Consider the following 19,148-nt stretch of genomic DNA (forward strand, 5'->3'; position numbering starts at 1 on the left):
TCTCACTGATGTGCAACTGTCTGACTGCCAAAAGTGTTTGGCTACCCTAGGAGACAAAATAACACGGGAATTTCAGCATTATAATTTCCTTAGTCAAAATTATTTATTTACTGTCCATCGATTTCACTTTAAAAAAAAGTAAAATTTCAGAAAATAATTATTTTATCAGTTGCACTCATTCCCCCTTCCCCCAAAGCACTTCATATACACAGAAAAATAAGGCACATTAATCACACAAAAACACTTTAAATTAAATCAAAAGAAAAGCACATTTTTAAATCTCACCATTGAGTACAAAGTCAATGAAAGCACTGAAGAGCTTGGGTAATTAATTAGCTTGTAATTTTACTTGATTTCTTTATTTTGACAAGGTGGAAACAACGAGGGAGAAAATAATTTCTTTGGAGCTTTCAACACCCACTTGTGTCGAGGCTGAGGGCAATCAACTAGAGGAAGAAGAAGGAGATGAAGAAGTAACAACCCCGACTGCAGAAGACCATTCAACAGTGTCCACAAAAAAGAAAAGGAAGAAGAAATCAAAAAAGGGCAAGCATTAAGTGAACTTTTTAAAAATCATGTCTTTTTTATTTTAATTTTTTTTAAAGAACTGTGGAAAGTTATTTTTATACGAGTTATTTTTTTTATGATGTTTTAAGTACAAGAAAACGTTCCAATATAGTTACAATTAATTGTATTCAATGTATATAAAGTACAATATATAGACAATATGTTTAAACAAAAGTTTAAAACATGTTGTAGGGAATATCACTTTAGGAAAATTATTTTTATTTAAATTAACCTGAGATGTTTCTTTTCTATGTAAATAAAGTTTTTGTTTTTTTATGTCACACTTACATGCAGTTAACTGCAAAAAGGAAAACAATGAGCCAGTTCTTTTTGGGACAAAATTTCAGAAATATGCATTTTTAAATCTTGTACAAATAAACATTTGCTCATGTAATATCCGTTCCTAAAATTAAGATGGTTTCTATTCCACTTTTATTAAAACCTTTTGTAAATATATTTTTATATAACTCAGTTTAATTGGCTTCAGAGTAACATTCTGTAAACTTAAATTAACCAACTTGATTTTACTGGCAGTTACAATGTCTAGTTATTTACAGTTAAAATGGACATTTTTTTTTATTTAATTCAGACTTGGAGTGCCTTACATACTATATCCATAATTTTTATTTCTCTTGTCTTTACAATAATTACTTTTGCATTGTAAAATTTTGTGTACCTATATTTATCTTTGTCTAAATAGCATGTCTTTTCTTTTTAATAAAATGTTCTCTTTAAATTAAATAAAAATATATGTGTATTGTTTAAAAAATATCTATTATTTATTAATTACGACGTTTGTAAATTAATTATGCACTCTATTCCAAATTGTTTCTTTTGGTTTTTTTTGTTGTATACCATTAGAAATGAAAATATTTCAGTATTACCAATTTTTTCAATTTTTTCTTTCGCTTGTTTCTTTAGTACAAAAGAATTTAATTAAAACAAAACATCTTGATATATATAATTTATAATAACATTATACATGTTGCAAATAAAATGAGTCTAAACTATTTAATTGTGGGTGTTTTTATAGTTGCTTATATAAAATCCAAATTATCTCTTATCCAAATTAAACCTAGACTTCAAGACACTTGTTTTTTGTTTTGTTTTTTAAACTTTTTCGAGTGTAAGAATAATAACATAAAATTCTGAAAGTATATGTCTTCAATTTTAACAAATAAAGAAAATCATCCCTGACCACCAATTTGGATTCCGAACGAGACATTCAAAAATAGACCAATTTACTGGATGGAATGAAAAATCACTCGAAGAAAAAAAGATTTGTTCTGCTATCTTCCTCGATATCTCACAACCTTTTGACAAGGTCTGGCATGAAGGACTCATCAGCAAACTAAAAGGGATGCTACCAAAATAGTATGTAGATATTAGTTACTAATAGACATTTTAGAGTAAAGCAAGAAGAATCTTCAGAATTAAAAACAATAAATACAGGAGTGCCACAAGGTAGCATATTAGGTTTACTCCTTTATTTGTTATACACCAGTGATTTTCCGACAATAGATAGAATAAAAATTGCAATGTTTGCAGATGACGCAGTGGTGATATCAGTAGGGTCGACCATCAGCCATTCATACAAAATCCGTACAAATCCAAAAAGCATACGAGATGAACGGACAAAAAATTGGAGAATCAGGCTCAATCAGCATAAATCTATACATATAAATTTTCCAAACAAAATAGTGGATCTTGTTCTGCATCTCACAATCGATGGACCTATTATATTATACAACAATATAGCTAAACGATGAGGGAATGATCTTAGATGCCAAGTTGAGATGGAAAGAGCACGTGAAGAAAAAAGGACATAAAATAGGTAAGAAAAGGTAAATTTAAGGATCATGTGCATAATGTTTAGTATTTTGTGGATTTTGGGAAGTCATTAACGTAACAACAAAATAGAGAAGCAGAGTTTATTGTGCCTTGGGGTCTTAAGAGGTGATGGATTTGGGCTAAAGACAACCTGGGAATGGTCTAAAAGGAAAGAGTGGAACCAGCAGAGAGATAGTTTGAAGATAATGCACATTTTGAAAAGTGGCTATACTCATCAACTGTCAACCGAACTAGGTTTGTCACCGACAAGTTTGAATCAACACGGTCTGACTACTGTTGGTTTATTCGTTTCACTGTTAAGAATTATTTCCTCACTGAAGATGGCACAAGTGAAATGATAATCAGCAAGAGTAGATGGATCCAGTAAAGTGATCAAATTCTATTCATTTCAAAATGTATTCACTGACTCGTAGATCAAAACAGCCAAAGTCAAATGTAGGTACCCCGCCCAAGCTCAATTTGTTAACTGAGCGTCCAATCATAAAAGTTCAATAAGCTCCCCACACATTATAATTATTAATTACTTATTACTTTAGTTAATTTTTTCAGATAAAACTAAAATTTAGATATTTAAATTAAGACATTACAATTAATTAAGGTTTTTAGTTGAGATGAAAAGAATTTAATGGCACGAGTAAGTGCACGAGCACGGGTTAAGATGGGAAGTTGATGTCCGAGTGGATCGAGGTCACGATAGTTCAAGTGGTAGAGCAGCGGCGTATCTAGCCGAAGATTGTGGGTTCGAATCCCACTCGTGTTATTAACTTTTTTTCATCTCAACTAAAAACCATAATTAATTGTAATGTATTAATTGGTCAAGCGGACCACGAAATTAGTGAATTTAAATTAAGATTTAGATTTTTTTTGTTGCAGATGCATATGATATATGTAGTTCTGTCCTGCTTCTTCAGACACAGACATTTGTGTTCTCTTGATTAGACTGTATGAATATAAAGGGGTTAAATAAACCGTTGTAGTCTGTTATAATAATATGTTAAAGTAATCTGTTGGATTTTCAGTACACTTAGTAAAGGGTCAGTATTTCATTTGTAATTCTCACCAGTTTTTTTTATAGTTAAAATCCAAAATCTCCCTGATGCATATACTATTTGTTCATCTGTGTTATATCATCCACACTGTCAATTTTTTTGGCCGACTCTTTCGGCGTTTTCATTTTTATCAACAAATCCTTCTCAAAGAGTTTCTTAAGTTTTTCATTCATTTTTTTCATCCGCAAGACCTTGCAAGTTTTAATTTTCATCCTCCTAATCCTCTTTTCCTTGCGCCGCATCTCTTCGTGAGCTATCTTAAGAGCCTTCTCTTCCGGAACTGGTATTTTGTGAACTTTAAGCCTTTTCACAACTTCTTCCTCCTCGTCTTCACTCCCTTGTGGCACTGGTTTCGATACAACAGCGATAAGTTTCTGAAATAATATTTTTATTTTTTTAAATTATGGTTTTGTCGATATTACACTAAGTACCTTCAATTGGAGCATTGTTCTAATGTGTGCCTTAACGAGGTCTTTGTGTGATTCGTTTTCTACATGGCGTTTTTCTGCTATTCGTCTTTGTGTTATGTCGTACAACATATTCAGAGCGTCAATATCATCTTTTATTTTCTGTATATCCTTTTCAAGTGATTGTTTCTCTTCTTCTAAAGGAATAAGACTTTCTTCTAACTAAATCGCAATGCCCAAGTTATATACATACAGAAATATATATGTTTGTCATAATTTTTACTCACTGGTGTAATTTTTTTATCACAATAAACGAGAAGATCATCGAACATGAGCTTGTAAGACGTGAATGTCATTTTAAGTTCATCCCTTACCCTCAGCAGTATCAGACCTCGCTCGGCACAACTTATTGTTACTTGTCGGATTATTTCATCTGTAAATGTGGACTTTAATGTTAAATTTAATATTTAAAAAAAAAAAACTTCAATTATAGTACCAAACGCTTGTTGGAAAATTATTATTCTTCGCGGGCAGATACCGAAATCCCTGGCGCCTGTTTCAACAAGTAAATTGTCAACCTTTTCTCTGAGAAGTTGAATTTGACAGCGGTGAGTTGGCTGTGGGGACACCTGCAAAACAGCATTACAACAACGCCGTAAGTGATTACATTCGTCATACTTGCTGCATCCATGTTGTTCCATCTTTATCAGTCCACATTCTGGGCGGTGATATAAGGTCCAATACACATTGCCTCTCATCACTTGTGTCCGCCAACAGGCTGCTTGATTTCTTAAATTCTTTTTTAAGTTTTGGAAGTGGCTGGAAGGGGAAAAAATGCAATGAATTTAAAATGGCAACAATATTCTGAAATAAAAAATGCCTGGTTGACAATTACCAAATAACAAGACAAAAATAATACTTTTCAAATATTCTTTATTACAGTCTTTATTCTTCATTTAAGGCAATGTTATAGTAACTAAATTTACTGAATTGAACTTTATATAAATTAAATTGTGAAAAAAAGTAAAAATAAATAAAGTAATTACTGTTAATGTCTAACTTACTGGCAAACCACTTACAATACTTTTTAAAATTAATTAAGGTTTTTAGTTGAGATAAAAAAGTCAATGGCACAAGCGGGATTCGAACCCACGATCTTCGGCTTGATACGCCGCTGCTCTACTACTTGAGCTATCGTGACCTTGATCCACTCGGACACCAACTTCCCATCTCAACCGCACCTTTTGAATTTTCCCTCCTTTTTGCCATTTTTCAATATACTTTTTAAATATTATTTTCAGTTAAAAAGCCTTGTTCTATGTGAGGATTTGAACCCAGAACCATTAGCATGGCAGATAAGAGTCAGTTCAACTGTGGTAAGTTTTGCATGGTGATAAACCTGCAATTTGCCTCAAATCAATCTGGTCTGCCTACTCTCTAGCCATCTTCAGTAAATGCAGCATGTTGAGGCCATTTTTACAAATTTAGCCGAATTAGAATTATGTGGAAATTATATAGAGAAATCTCATCCTGCTTATAACTCTGATCAACGACTGAAGATTGTAAAATTTCTTAAACAAATTGTGACAGACTAAATCAGCAATAATAAGCAGGTCAAAATGATAATTTTCTATGAGTTGTTGAACTAGCCATCTTCAGTAGAGAGTCAGGGTTATAAGCATGTTGAGGCCATTTATACAAATTTAGCCAGTGTCAAATGAGAATTATATGGAAATTATGTAGTGAAATCTCATCCTGCTTATAACTCTGATCAACGACTGAAGATTGTAAAATTTCTTAAACGAATCGTGACAGACCAAATCAGCAATAATAAGCAGGTCAGGATGATAATTTTCTACCAGTTGAACTATTAAACTTTAAGATGTGAATAAAAAAAGCAAAATATTATTTTTATCTAATTAATTGTTAGTTCAATATCATTATTGCTTGCTTCTTAATAGTTAACTTCAGATCATAAATTTATTTCTGTTACCTGTTAAACTTCAAAAACACTTGTTTATTGTAAGAATAAATAATTACAAACGAATAATGTGTTACCTTCACAGGAGGCATTTTGGCGTTAACATTCTTGATGATGAAGGGGTTTGTGAATTTTAGAAGGGTTTCACCTGGATTGACTTCGGTTTTGAGCCAAGATTCACGATTTGGCGTCAGTTCATCAAGATCAATCATTCCTGCATACATTTTGGCGGGTGTTTTTTTATCTCTCTCTCTTCTGTAAGATCAAATAAACTAGGTACTTATTGTGCAAAACAAAATGTTAAAATAAAAAAAAGACAATATTATAAGTTAAAAAAATAAAAACAATTTCAATACTTGTTCTGTTTTATTTGTTTTTATTAAATAAATCACAGTAAAAACATCTGAATTTCCAAACTTTTTTACTAGAATTTTTAAAGTTTATTCGTCAGAATCTTTCTTATGTGAATGCGCTGAGTTTAAGCCAAGCTTTAATTGAGAAGTCTCTGGAGTGCTCTGACTAGGGCTGATCTCTGAAGGTCTTTTGTCAGTCTTTGTGACAGGTATAAGAAATCTTTTTGGCTGCATTATAGCGTTAATTTGTGCCTGAACAAAAAACAAAATTTCAGTGGAAAATCCAAGCTTTGTATTATTTTAGTTTTACCTTGATTGAATTGTTGAGATTTACATAAAAATCTATTTTTTCTTTGTACTTTGTGCTGAGGTGACTGCCAATCTCCTCGTACCTTTTCTCCGACATTTGAACGGCATCTTCCATGGCCCTGATCTCTTTCATTAACCTGTTATGCTGTAAAGTTTCATCCGCTGCGGCTTTCTCAATAGAAGCAAGATCTTGTTTGACCTGTAAATCGATTATACAATCATTTTACCTGGATAAACTTTTCTTTTGAGATATTTTAAAATCTTACCTCAACTGACTTTTTAATTCCATAGAGAACACTATTTTCATACATTGCGTTGTAAGCTGATTCCCATAGTTTAAATTCATTTCTTATTTTTAACAGAAAAAGCCCTCGTTCAGGACATACAATAACTTCTTGGCGGATCATTTCATCTAAAAATAAAACAAAAAATAAACAAATAAAATATAAGAACTTTGTATAAAACTGGATTACCGAAAAGTTCTTTAAAAATAGCCCTTCGGACTGGACAGTAACGCTCAAAGTTGACATTTCGCTCGCGTAGCTGGTTTTCGAGTTGATTTGTTAATCTGATGACATCAGAGCGACTGACATGTTCTCCAGATACCTTTAATACAATTTTAATTTCAAATCGTATCTTTTGCCCTTAAAGCATGTACAAACATACTGATTGTAACCAATGGTTTCCATATTTGTCAACCCAACTTTTAGGATGAAATATGCTATCTAGTATGTCCCTTATTGTAACTTCTTTCTCTTCTTCTTCATCATCTTTTTCAACTACACTATCTTGTTGTAAGCAGTCATGGTCCTGCAACACTTCAGCATGGTACACTTGAATTAAAAAAACACCCAATATTTGTTTACCCTTGTTTCAGGAACTGGAGGTGGTGGGACTTTGCAAGGTTTACCGTATTTAAGAAGGGATGTTGTCGACGGTAATAATCTATGGGGTTCATACAATCTCTCTTCCATTGTTACGTATAAACAGACACCTCAAATAAAAAGTGTACTACATGTGATTGCACATGACAATAAAGATCAAATAAAATGCTCATTTCCTTTTCTTTATATTTTACTCTCTTTACTCTTACCCATTTGACAAAAATAAGTCAACTGAATGTTATTAAATAAAATTTAATAAAGCAAAACATTCTTTTTTCATTTTTCTATTCCACTGCAACCCTAAAACTGAAATAAAAATGTTAAAAAACAATAACTGCCTGCAATAATGAATAATAATAAAACACTAGTATTTCTGGATTTGATAATTTCAAAACTTTGGAGATTTCTTTTTTGGATATTTAATGTAAGCCAATAATGGAATTAGGAAAACCACTATATTTTAAATAAAATTTTGCCAATATGGTCAAATATAGTTTTCATTATTATAGTAACTTTGCCTGAAAATAATCTTGTTTACTTAGTTTTCTCAATAATAGTTAATGGGGTAAAGAAAAAATGAAACTTTGCTTTCTGATATTTAATGCTGTTCAAACATGATGTACACATAAAAGAAAATACTAATATCATATGTTATAAGGTTTCTTTTTAATTTAGAAAAACTTTGTTTTAGAAGACATTACAGTTGGTTTGATTTGAATACATACAGTAGAAATATTATCTAACATGAGACATGTATGAAGGTGCACCCCAATGGCTACCCTTCACCAGAATTTATAATTTAATAAATAACAAATCTAAATTGTTTAAATAACATAAACACACAACATGGGAATAAATTTGGAGTAATTCCATCCAGGGATGACTGACCAGGGAGTTCTTTCCATCGTCTACTGTCACTTACCACCCTCATGTACTACAGGCTGACACAACTTCTAATAGGACATGGAAGAATGGTGGAATATCTCTTTCGCTTTCGGACCATCTTCTCCTGGAGTGCGACAGCATCACGGCTGCCTTTTTTTTTTTTAAATGCAGGGCCGCTGGATTCGAACCCGGGAGCTTTACCTTACAGTGATGAGCACCGTGTCAACGCCTAAACTGTTGCGGCCACCCACGCCCCACCAGGCTTCTGTTGTTGCAGCACATGTTGACCAGGGGCATACTTTGGCCACCCTAAAATTATGCTTTTTGGAAACTGAAGTGCTGCCATATTTCATGATATTGTTGTCAGAATAATTGCATTCTTGTAAAATTAATACTATTCATTATTATAAATAATATTTAAGAGTTAAAAATTATTGTTATATTATTAAAGTTATTTTATTACTATTATCAATTAGTTAGGAGTTATTATAATATATTAAGCATAAATGAAAAAAGTCTGTAATATGTATGTTTGTAAATTGCATGTTTTATAATATGTGATTATGTTAGTTTTATTATATTTAATTTATGTAATACCTAATGTAGTTGGATATGATTTTGCTTTGTTAAATGACAGTGTTTGGTTGTTGAAGGGTCGAGAGGATTTTTGATATCAAATGATTGCAGTGGTCAATCATGTTCTCATATAATCTACTGTAACGATTGAGTGATCGCAGTCGTAACCATCATGATTTGGAGATCTTTATGAAGAATAGTTTTGTACCATGGTGATCTTGTAATCTGTAACACTCGGTTTTGAGTAACTTGTTTATATGTGTTACAGCCAAATAACCACACAGACTGCAGGAGTATGCCCATATTGGTCTTTTGAGTAATAGATAAAGTAGAGCCGCTTTGAGTCAATATACAATGGAGATGCCTAAAAGTTGTTTTATTGCTCGAATCCTCTGTTTTGTTACTAGATATGGAATGTGGTCCTGCAAATTTGGAATAGATGTAGTCCAAGATATCAGACTACAGTTCCGATAGGGATAACCTCATTATTTAGGCATATTTGTCCAGCAAAGTTCTAGCAAGTTCAGCAATGATTTTGAAGGTTTCATTTTTAGTTTCCATCTCATTGACCATTAGCCAACTTTGTCTGAGTTTGATGCATTTCCTGCATTTTTTCAAACGAAGTATCTGACTAAGTATAATGGGTAAATTGAGCAGTGATTATATCTTCAGATGATGGTGAATTATGTATATAATAGATACAGAAATGGTCTAAGAACACTGCCTTGGGGTACTCCAGCTTTCATAATTGGTATCTCGATAGGGTTGGCCACATTTAAAAGAAAATGTTTTCCCTTGCAAATATGACATTAGTTTATATAGTGTATCAGGTAAATGAGGTTTAATTTTTTTTTATCTAGGAGCTCTTTATGCTGTACCGTACTGTCTTTTAAAGGCTTTCTTAGGTAATCAACTCCAAACAACCTGTAATTTTAGGGTGAGCTCTAAAACAGTCATCAGAAAGTTTCGTGAGAATAGCTTCAGATGTCATGCGACAAATTTTTTACTGCTGGAGAGACATCAAGTTCAGAATCATTCGGAAATCAGCTTCTCACTTGGACATTTGAACAATGGGGGCTGCCCTCTTCACAGATGAGTGCCGGTTTGTGGCAATCAGATGACTGTTTGTGTGCCTGATGTGGAGAAGGCTTGAAGAATGCTTCGCTTCATGTGTGAGTCAGCCTTTTCAAAGACAGTTTTGGTTTGGGGTAGAATCAACGTCCATTCCCGAACCAAACTGATTTTCATACAGAATGGATATTTGCCTGCACTGAGGTACATTGAGTAAGTTCTTCCAGAAGCTGTGGGGGTCAAGTTCGTGTTATTATTAAACTGCTACTTTTATTAAAAGATACTTGAAACACATGAAAAAAAAAAACAGTTTTGAACTCTATTCATACATTATTTATTTATTTTATAATTGTATTTACAATTTCCTATTATTTCTTTTTTTTATGTAGGTAGAAATTTCAACAAAACTGGCAGTACAACCCTAAACTGTGATTATTGAACTGTACAATTAAAAAGTTTCTAACTCACAATTTTTTAAATTTGTTTTCAGCTTGAGCATAAGGAAGACAAAGCTTGTGTCGAATGCTAAAAAAATTGAAATGCAAATAAGATTTTTTGGAATGCACAAATTTGTAAAAATATATTCACATCATCGAGTTTGTTTTAGTGTCAACTCAAGTAATAGTTGCTATAATAAAAGTTTACAATGGGACAATATTCCAATACAAATTCAAACATGATTAGGTAATTTTTCGATTACAATTTAAAACAAATTTGATTTTTATTACAATAAATATATAATTTTTATAATTTCTTTCTACATTTTGTTAATTTTTATAAACTGGCCATCGTGCCTTCCCTGAGCTAAATCTGCAATTGCGTCAGAAGCAATGTTTCATTCACTTGGACTTTAACAACACTCATCTCAAGCAACACATCGTTTTGAAAATAAAATTAAAAAACTCTACAAAGCCAAAATAATATGAACATATTTGCTTAAATTATTTTACATTTTGATTACACAATTTTCTATAATACAGCAATATAATCTGTACACTTTTTTTCTAATAAATATATTTTTTCTTCTATTTTTTGTTTCTTTACAGGGTATTATTTAGTTTTCACAGCTTATTTCTTAAGCCTAACATTAAACACCTTTTCTAATCTTAAACAGTAATTAATTATTGGTAATTTACACAGACAACACAAATGGCACTCAATATTGATTAGAGGGAAGAAAGGTCATACCCAACTTAAAATTATCACAATAGATAATATTTGAGAAAAAAAATACTACTTTAAATTGTAATAATTGTATAACAAAAACCACATATACTTAATGAATAGTATCTCTTTATAAAAATAAACAAATAACTAGGCATTTTTGATGAAGTTATCAGGTACTTTGTTATACCATTGTAACAACCTACAATGAACAAGTGATTTAATAAATATAAAAAAAAAACTATATGTATACAATATGTACAAAACTAAAAAAGAATATTATAAAATCAAATTTTACAAGTTTGAAATGAACACTGTAAAAAATAGGCCTCTTCTAGGCTCATGGATAAAATATATTCAGTAAAAACTCCAGCGTAAACTATATGTGACCAGGATAAACAAAAGGTAACAAACCCTGGAAACATAGCGTCACAACTTTGTACATATAATTACAGGTTGATGGTTTTGTTTTCTTTTTAATAAACTATGTCATGGGTTCCATTTCAATATATAACAGATAAGGAGAGGGCTTCAGACAGACTTAAAATATATGTGGATCTGGAGCGAAGTTTCTGTCCCAGTAACCACCGGTGTAAAGCCAATCTTCTTGTCCTGTGTAAGGATTAGTACCCTGGCAAAACCATCTAAAAATGAACGCACGGGTTAAAATGTTACGCGAATTGAAAGTTGAGAAGGCAAAGTGCAAACTTACCTAGGCTTCCATTCATTTCCTTTTTTCGCTTTTCTAGCTTTTCTTTGTTTCTCTTCTAATCTTGTTTTCTCCGCTGCTGCACCATCCAAGTCACCATTTTCTAATTTACGGATATCTGGTCTAAGCCTTATAGGAACAAAAATTAATTTTAAAAAATCCTAGAACACTGTAATTATGGGGTAAAAAATAAATACCTGCAATCTGTTGGACAGAGTTTCTTTTCCATACCAGGTTCTAATTCATTTAATGACATAGCAAAAAGAGTGAACTGGTAGAACTAGAAAACAAACAAAATTTTTATTTTTTAATTTGACAATTAGAGCAAAATTTTTTTAAAAATTAATTAAGGTTTTTAGTTAAGATAAAAAGGCAATGGCACGAGCGGGATTCGAACCCACAACCCTTGGCTAGATACGCCGCTGCTCTTCCACTTGAGCTATCGTGACCTCGATCCGCTCAGACATCAACTTCCCATCTCAACCGCACCTTTTGAATTTTCCGTCCTTTTTGCCATTTTTCAAATGTCGTGATCAGATTGAATTCTCCGGATTCTGGCCGAGAATCCAATCTGATAACGTGACATTTGAAAAATGGCAAAAAGGAGGGAAAATTCAAAAGGTGCGGTTGAGATGGGAAGTTGATGTCTGAGCGGATCGAGGTCACGATTGCTCAAGTGGTAGAGCAGCGGCGTATCTAGCCAAGGGTCGTGGGTTCGAATCCCGCTCGTGCCATTGACTTTTTTATCTCATCTAAAAACCTTAATTAATTGTAATATATTAATTGGTCAAGCGGACCACAAAATTAGTGAATTTAAAAAAAAAGAAGCTTACTTCCGAACAATTGGCAGGCCTGGGAGTCGCTTCCCATAATGTACTAGAATTGGGTATGTCAATGGAATACGTTGAATCACATTTCGGTATATCCCCTCCTTCTGCAGCTTCTTCTGGTGGTCCTTCATCAGACTATAAATTTTTATAATGATTAAGCGAAGTGTAATTGTAAAACCTTATATTTCTTTAATATGTTTGTTACGGCATGATTTGTAATAAAAGTCCCAAAATATATAATTTCTAAGGCATTGCAAGTAGGTTTGTGTCATTCTAGAATGACATCCGTAACAAGTGTTAGCCTGGGTGTTATTAATTAGAGAAAAAAGTACGGAATATCTTCTAGTTTTTATGTATTCCAAGCAAATTTAATTATTACATAGAAATCGCATATTTTTGTTATCAATGATGATTTACATTTGTCTATCTTTGTAGCTTTATTACTATACATGTTTTTCTACAACGGTTCAGGGAAATAGCTTGCAAATTGAAACTCACCTCTACGATTGAGTTTTGCGACTTGAATGGTCCGACTTTGAGGCTGTTGAGTTTTGCGAGTACTTTCTTTGGTGTGTGCGCTGGGCTGTCCGAGTTGCTTTGAGGTCCTTTGGATTCCGAAGACCTATCATAACGCAACCAGATGGAAAATTGGTCACTTGCGTGATGAAGGGGGGAAGAAGAAAAAAATTAAAATAATTCATAACAAAACCAAACATGAAATAAATAAAAATAAAGTATCGCTTAAATGAAAACAACTAAAATCAAAGCAGTAAAATAAATAAATAATAGGAAAAATGTTGAAATGGAGGTAGGACAAGTTAATCAATGAAAACATGGAAGGAGTTGAAAAATCATCATAATCAAACAAACATGTATTTAAAATCACACCTTATAATATGGCAAGTAAAAAAAAGAAAAAAAAATATATATATAATTACAACAAATTACTTTAAGTTGTGGAAATTAGCACATCATACTCGATAGTTAATAATTAGTATGTGTCTGGGCACTCAGAGAAAGGTTGCTTGATGTATCCCACTAAATTGAAGGGTGCAATTTCTTGGCTCCATATAGAAAGTGGGTAGGAATGCCACCCAATTTGAGAATTGTGCTTGAGCACGGTAGCGATAATCTGGGTCCCCATTCCAATTTTTAGAGGGTACAGTACTCTTTACTATATATAGTACTTTATAAATATGTCAAATATATTTATTGTAAACAATTTTTTTTTTAATTTTAACCTTACTCCCTCAAACAATGAAAAAACAACTGATTGTTTATGTTGCTGCATCATAAAAGAAAATTAGAAAAGCAAAATAATAACCGTTTTCACGTATGTACTTGTCATAGGAGAATTTTTTTTTTACAGGGTGGGTATAGTGTGCCCAGTTTAAGACAGGGGAACTCATAAGAAAGCTGGGCCCTGATGGCGAAGGTATGCTCGGGTGGTTCTAGAATCGGAGGATAGCGTATTGAGAAGAAAGCAAGGACCCAGCCGGAGTGCTCGAAAGAAGAGGGGCTGGCCAGCAAGGACAGGCATAGAGAGGTCCCATAAGACAGAGGGATGATGAGAGCATGCGAGAGAAAAAAATTGTTTTCTGGACTTTTTTGCGGTTTCTTATTGGGTTCTGGGATTCCAGAGGACCTTGAGGGAGTTAGAAGAAATCAGATGGAAACTGGAGAGATCGCTGAGGAGCTCAAGAGGATCCCGAGCATCGAGTCTGTGATGGGGAAAATCAGGCTAGATTTTATTTAGTTCTTATAAGTGAAGATTTGTTTCTTTTAGTAAGAAACATGCTTTTTTTAAAATTCATGTTATTTGGCCAACAGGGATTTAAGTTTTGAATGAGTGTTAAGTTTCCTTTTGTCATCAACTCAAGTTCTGTTTATTTATTTAATTTGTCTTTTGAAGTTCAGTCAAGCCTTATTATTTTGTTTTTGTCTATCAGACAGGTTATTTATTCCCTAGTGGGGAGGGATAGTGTTAAAAAATTATTGGTACTGCTGTCCGAACTTCTCCATCGAGCTACCGGCACTCAAACTTATGTTGGCTACTATGGACCATTTGACACAATAAAAAAACAAAATGGATTTTATGATAATTCTGACAAGGTGCTGTGGTAGTTGGACTTGGAAATTGCCTGAGGACTGTCAATTCCACTCAGAAATGTTAATTTAGACGAAACATAAATTGCGTTTTATCATTACTATTAATTATTCCTCATTTGCAGAGTTTATCCCCATTTTCAGGTCTTCTGTGATGAATGCATACTTCAAATTTGCACTTTCAGAGGCTCTAAATATTCTCTAATAATGTGTAATAATAAACACTAAGTTTTAAATAAAAAAATGATCATTTTTGACACTCTAATAAATTGTTCATAATTAAAAAAAAAGAACAGAAAGATCTACTAGTCAGGCAACATGTCCAAGAATTTAACAAAAAAATTAAATAAATAATGTAAGGTTAATCAAAAATAAGTCTTAATAATTCCACATTTTAAATACAACTTGAAAAGAAAAAGTAAATTTACCTAAATTTGTGGGCATTCTCCTTTAAATAGTCTTCGTATGATGATATGTCAGTACAACGTATAAAATCTGTCCATTTACCATAGAGAAAATTGAGCTTCTTTTTACTGAAAATAAAAACAAAATTCCTGTAATAAATGTAGCACTAAATAAACCGTAAAATTTACTGTTTATCCGTGATGAATCCTTCAACCCTGTGAAGGTCTTTAGAAAACCAACCTGCGGGCTTGAACGACAGTACACCCTTATGTCCTAAAAATAAATTTTAAATTATATTATGACACAGCATGTTATGGACTTTTGATTTTTATCATACCGGTACTTGTATTTACAATTTCCATGGTCCCGTACTGTTCTATCCACAATTTTCCAACCACAATATTGTGCACGCAGCAATTTACGTTGGACCATGTGTAGGCTTCACCCCATCTAAAATAGCATGTACATTACATATTTCAACTATGGTAAAAAAAAAGAAGTTAATTGTAAATGCAGACGTAGAAAAACAAAAAATGTGTACAGATTGTTACCAGAGGTTTAACAAATACATTTGCACATTCACATGTTCCACTTGTATAACAATTGGTCACTAGACAATGAAACTTGCTTACTTGGGAAGTTCAACCGTCACGATTCCCTTTGGTTGAATCTCAACACTTTTACCCCAAAATTTGAGCTTTGGATGTATTGAACCATGGAAAATAAAGTGCTCGCTATCTGCATGGAACGCTGATATTGGAGGGTGATGGCTTACCTGCTCACAAATAACTCTTAACAGAAAAAATACATATACAAATTGTTAAAAAGAGTTTACACATATTGCAAAAAAATGGTAATATGGTATCACCTGTATTCTTTTCTTTCTAACTCGTACGTTTCTCCAAGAAGAGGATTAAATGGTTTACCAAGCCGGTCCCAATTAGATGCTAAAGCACTCACAGCAAAAGCACAGATGTACTAAAACAAAAATGAAAAACAAAAATAAATAATGTACATTTTCATTGTCAATTGATTGCTTCTATAGAAATAGAAATTTGAAAGAAAAAGACAAAAAGGAAAGATTTTTTAACACTCAATGGTTATGTCTGCATTATAACAAATGGTGAAAAACTAATTAAATAATTAATTGACCTAAGATAGTAATAAAATACTTTATTACTATCAAATAATGGCTAAAGGTTTATATTCTTGTAAGTTAAAATAAAAGTAAGTAAAGTAAAGTAATTCCTGTCATTCAGGAGAGGTTAACGTCCAACTATTCATTGGGTGTCGTGGACAAAGGTCAAACTACTTTAAAATTCTTTCTTACTTTCTCAATTAAAAACTATTGGGTTGTGCTGAGATTTGAACCCAGGACTGCTAGCATGTCAAATAGGGGAATATAAGGCTATAAAAAATACTCTACAAAGAATATTAATTTTAATTAATTACACTTTTATCTAATGTCTTGGATGTGATGAAAAAGTTAGTCACAGACGGGATTCAAACCCATGACCTGCTCAATAAGCTGGTTCTCTAACCACTTAAGCTATCATAATAAGGATTCAATTCTCGGCAACAAATGAAGTAGCCAAGGGGAGCTGATAGCGAAGTAATTACTCCTGTAATTCTTACATTAATCCATATATTTTTAGTAGTCATAATTGACCATATTAATTATTTTAATTAATTACACCTTATATCTAAGGTTTTGGTTGAGATGAAATAGCTCAAGTGGTTAAAGCAGCATATTGAGCCGAAGGTCATAGGTTCAAATCCTACTTGTGACTCTAACTTTTTCATCGCAACCAAAACTTTAGATAAAAAGTGTAATTTTTAAAATAATTAATACAGTCAATTATTACTAACATGTACGGATTAATGAAAATGAAGTTTAAAAGGACAATTAAGAATCTTTGGTGTCAAGTTGAGTGGACAAGAGGTAATCAAAGAGACAGGACTTCTAGGCGGAAAGGGATGGGGCTCAGCAATTGAGTGAGGAAGGAAATTTTATAAGTTGGAGTTATGGATGAGAAAGGAATGACTGAATGCAGTATTTCTGTCAGAAGGGTGAGAAGTGAGCTTGATCGGAGGTACAGAGGATCTGAAAGTGAAGAGATATCATCTGACAAAGAAAGGAGCCAAGGCAGTATTACATGCAGTGTAGGAATAACCACTTTAAGGATGTACAGATCAGTCATGTGGGAGCTCCTTGGGTTCGAGGAATTTATTATTAGTTTAAGCTTATCTTCAAGCCCCCAGTAAGTCCCCTGTACACTACACATCTTTAATCAATATGTAAAAGAATAAGGGAGGAAACTATGAGTTTATGTGTTCTAAATGTGTGAAAATAGCTGATACATCAGAACTGGTGGGGGATACAGGGCTTCCAGGACAAGGTCTGATCAAGGACAATCCCGAGATCTTGACGGTTGAGCAGAAGGCAATATGATCGTTAATTTTAAACAGAGGAATAAGACATAAGGAATGTAGGAAGGAACTGAATCCAAACACAATAGCCTGGAGCTTATCAACACTAAAGTTAAGCCTATGTTCAGCGGCAAATACAATTCGGATGCCTTAACCACTCAGTCACCGCGATCCCCTTTAAGTTAAAATATTTTTAATTTCAAATGTGGTCTGATCATTTCGGTTTGATTATCCTCTTTGGGCAGATCTTTCAAACGTGTTTCAGCATTTTGCCATCTTCAGTGTGTTTAAGTACACGATCAGTAGCAACCAAATTTCAGGTTCATCGCCCCGCTGACAACTTGGAAAAATCTCATAACAAAATAGTTTGACTAGTTTTATTCAAGACTTTTCTTGATTAATTATTATAGCCAAATGACATTAATTGGCAAAAGTAATAAGATAATCCTGTCAGATGTTATTTAAGAGCAAAACAAGTCAATAAGCAAACAATAATTGTTAATCGAATTCCAAAAAAATATTGGATTATTCACCTAAGTTGAATCTTGAATATTCATAATTGAATTCAAATTTCATTACTCATTCTTTTAGAAACAAGACTAATTGAACAACAAAAAATCCGCTCTCAGGTGATTCAAGAAGTGATTTTGTGATGACGTTCTGTGAGGCGATGGACAAAAAGATTTTTAAAATAACACAACTGTTATTGAATAATATTTTTAATTTAACCTTCACAGTAATGAAATTTAATAAACTTTTTTTTAAAAATTGGACAATTACCTGCATTCTATCGACTGGATCGCTTTGTTCAGATGCTATCCTGAGGAGGTGAGCGTACTCCATGTACTCCACCATGCGCTGCAAGAAGCTGAGCGGCTCGTTGAAAACGACCGGCATCGTGATCTTACTTAACTCTTTACCGAGGCTGTTCTTCAGCACGGACCATATGCTGAAGTCATTGCGACAGAACATAGGTACTGGAAGACATTGCCTGAAAATGATTTAAAAACAAACAGGTGAATCCAACTAAATTAATTCTATTTTATAAAGAATTGGATTTATCAAATTTCATTACAAAAAAGTCTTCTGCACAGAACACACTTAATATTCTTGTAAATCCTTTGTTAGAGGAAAATAAATTGTTCAAATGTGTAAAAAAAGAAAAATTTAATTTTTTTTCAAACAATCGTCCATTTTCTGACATTTGATTACTGTTATTCATTTTATATTGTAATTGTGGTTCAGACGCGTTTTTGGAATATGTCATGTGACTTCTCAGACTTAATGAATAAATATATTTACAGGACAGTTACGAAGCACGGTTAATGTAACCGTCTGAACGTGTTAGATAAGAGAACAATGCTTCACGGCCAGGAAAAAAAATCTTTGTTATGAAGAGTACTCTTGTACATTTACCATCCATCACTGTCACTTGCAAGGTAATGGCTGGATTATGTGGTCCATGAAATAATTTCTGACATTTATCACTCTCATTAATTCTTATGGAACAATAATGACAAAATATCCCAAAATTTTAGAAACTATTTCATTACATAAACCTATAACATATC

At 32.8% G+C, this 19,148-nt stretch overlaps 4 protein-coding genes across 10 annotated transcripts in view; 1 reads left to right on the forward strand and 3 right to left on the reverse strand.

The window, feature by feature from the left end:
• LOC106668409 (protein lap4) overlaps positions 1–1,339 on the forward strand; it is a 119,213-nt gene extending 117,874 nt beyond the window's left edge. Inside the window, exon 35 of one of the 2 annotated variants that reach the window (XM_024230502.1) lies at positions 372–1,339. In XM_024230502.1, coding sequence (XP_024086270.1) covers positions 372–557 — 186 coding nt within the window. In that variant the 3' untranslated portion in view covers positions 558–1,339. The remainder of the gene's footprint in view (positions 1–371) is intronic. The other variant, XM_014397116.2, reaches the window with a different exon arrangement.
• A 2,109-nt stretch (positions 1,340–3,448) lies between these two features.
• LOC106668525 (axonemal dynein light intermediate polypeptide 1-like) lies at positions 3,449–6,220 on the reverse strand. The gene is made up of 6 exons (XM_014397375.2): positions 5,933–6,220; positions 4,553–4,693; positions 4,371–4,503; positions 4,162–4,307; positions 3,899–4,096; positions 3,449–3,841 (listed from the first exon to the last, which is right to left on the reverse strand). Exons 1-6 carry the CDS (start codon positions 6,077–6,079, stop codon positions 3,524–3,526), a joined length of 1,083 nt encoding a protein of 360 aa, XP_014252861.1. The 5' UTR covers positions 6,080–6,220; the 3' UTR covers positions 3,449–3,523.
• On the reverse strand, positions 6,218–7,703 carry LOC106668526 (33 kDa inner dynein arm light chain, axonemal-like). The gene is made up of 7 exons (XM_014397376.2): positions 7,611–7,703; positions 7,384–7,528; positions 7,184–7,327; positions 6,991–7,123; positions 6,784–6,929; positions 6,519–6,716; positions 6,218–6,460 (listed from the first exon to the last, which is right to left on the reverse strand). The coding sequence occupies exons 2-7, from the start codon at positions 7,489–7,491 to the stop codon at positions 6,296–6,298; spliced, it is 894 nt and encodes a 297-aa protein (XP_014252862.1). The 5' UTR covers positions 7,492–7,528; positions 7,611–7,703; the 3' UTR covers positions 6,218–6,295.
• A 3,269-nt stretch (positions 7,704–10,972) lies between these two features.
• LOC106668443 (oxysterol-binding protein-related protein 2) overlaps positions 10,973–19,148 on the reverse strand; it is a 62,244-nt gene continuing 54,068 nt past the window's right edge. For 5 of the 6 annotated variants that reach the window (XM_014397215.2, XM_014397219.2, XM_014397218.2 and 2 more), the window contains 11 exons: positions 18,358–18,568; positions 16,016–16,125; positions 15,780–15,938; positions 15,485–15,597; positions 15,336–15,420; positions 15,171–15,275; positions 13,135–13,291; positions 12,640–12,771; positions 12,004–12,086; positions 11,810–11,935; positions 10,973–11,741 (listed from right to left, as the gene is read on the reverse strand). In XM_014397215.2, the coding sequence (XP_014252701.1) occupies positions 11,639–11,741; positions 11,810–11,935; positions 12,004–12,086; positions 12,640–12,771; positions 13,135–13,291; positions 15,171–15,275; positions 15,336–15,420; positions 15,485–15,597; positions 15,780–15,938; positions 16,016–16,125; positions 18,358–18,568 (1,384 nt within the window). In that variant the 3' untranslated portion in view covers positions 10,973–11,638. The remainder of the gene's footprint in view (positions 11,742–11,809; positions 11,936–12,003; positions 12,087–12,639; positions 12,772–13,134; positions 13,292–15,170; positions 15,276–15,335; positions 15,421–15,484; positions 15,598–15,779; positions 15,939–16,015; positions 16,126–18,357; positions 18,569–19,148) is intronic. The other variant, XM_014397216.2, reaches the window with a different exon arrangement.

The sequence above is a fragment of the Cimex lectularius genome, unplaced genomic scaffold (genome assembly GCF_000648675.2).
Source record: "Cimex lectularius strain Harlan isolate CLEC.00 unplaced genomic scaffold, Clec_2.1 scaffold36, whole genome shotgun sequence".
NCBI lineage: Eukaryota > Metazoa > Arthropoda > Insecta > Hemiptera > Cimicidae > Cimex > Cimex lectularius.

Bases quoted from the DNA above. Each gene is read 5' to 3' on its own strand.
- LOC106668525 (XM_014397375.2), bottom strand. From the start codon at position 6,079: ATGTATGCAGGAATGATTGATCTTGATGAACTGACGCCAAATCGTGAA. The intron at 4,504-4,552 runs GTATGACGAATG...GCTGTTTTGCAG, and splicing joins GAACAACATGGATGCAGCAA to GTGTCCCCACAGCCAACTCA. The intron at 3,842-3,898 runs GTACTTAGTGTA...ATATTATTTCAG, and splicing joins GAACAATGCTCCAATTGAAG to AAACTTATCGCTGTTGTATC.
- LOC106668526 (XM_014397376.2), bottom strand. From the start codon at position 7,491: ATGGAAGAGAGATTGTATGAACCCCATAGATTATTACCGTCGACAACA. The intron at 6,930-6,990 runs GTAATCCAGTTT...TTTTATTTTTAG, and splicing joins TATTTTTAAAGAACTTTTCG to ATGAAATGATCCGCCAAGAA. The intron at 6,717-6,783 runs GTAAGATTTTAA...ATCGATTTACAG, and splicing joins GAATTAAAAAGTCAGTTGAG to GTCAAACAAGATCTTGCTTC.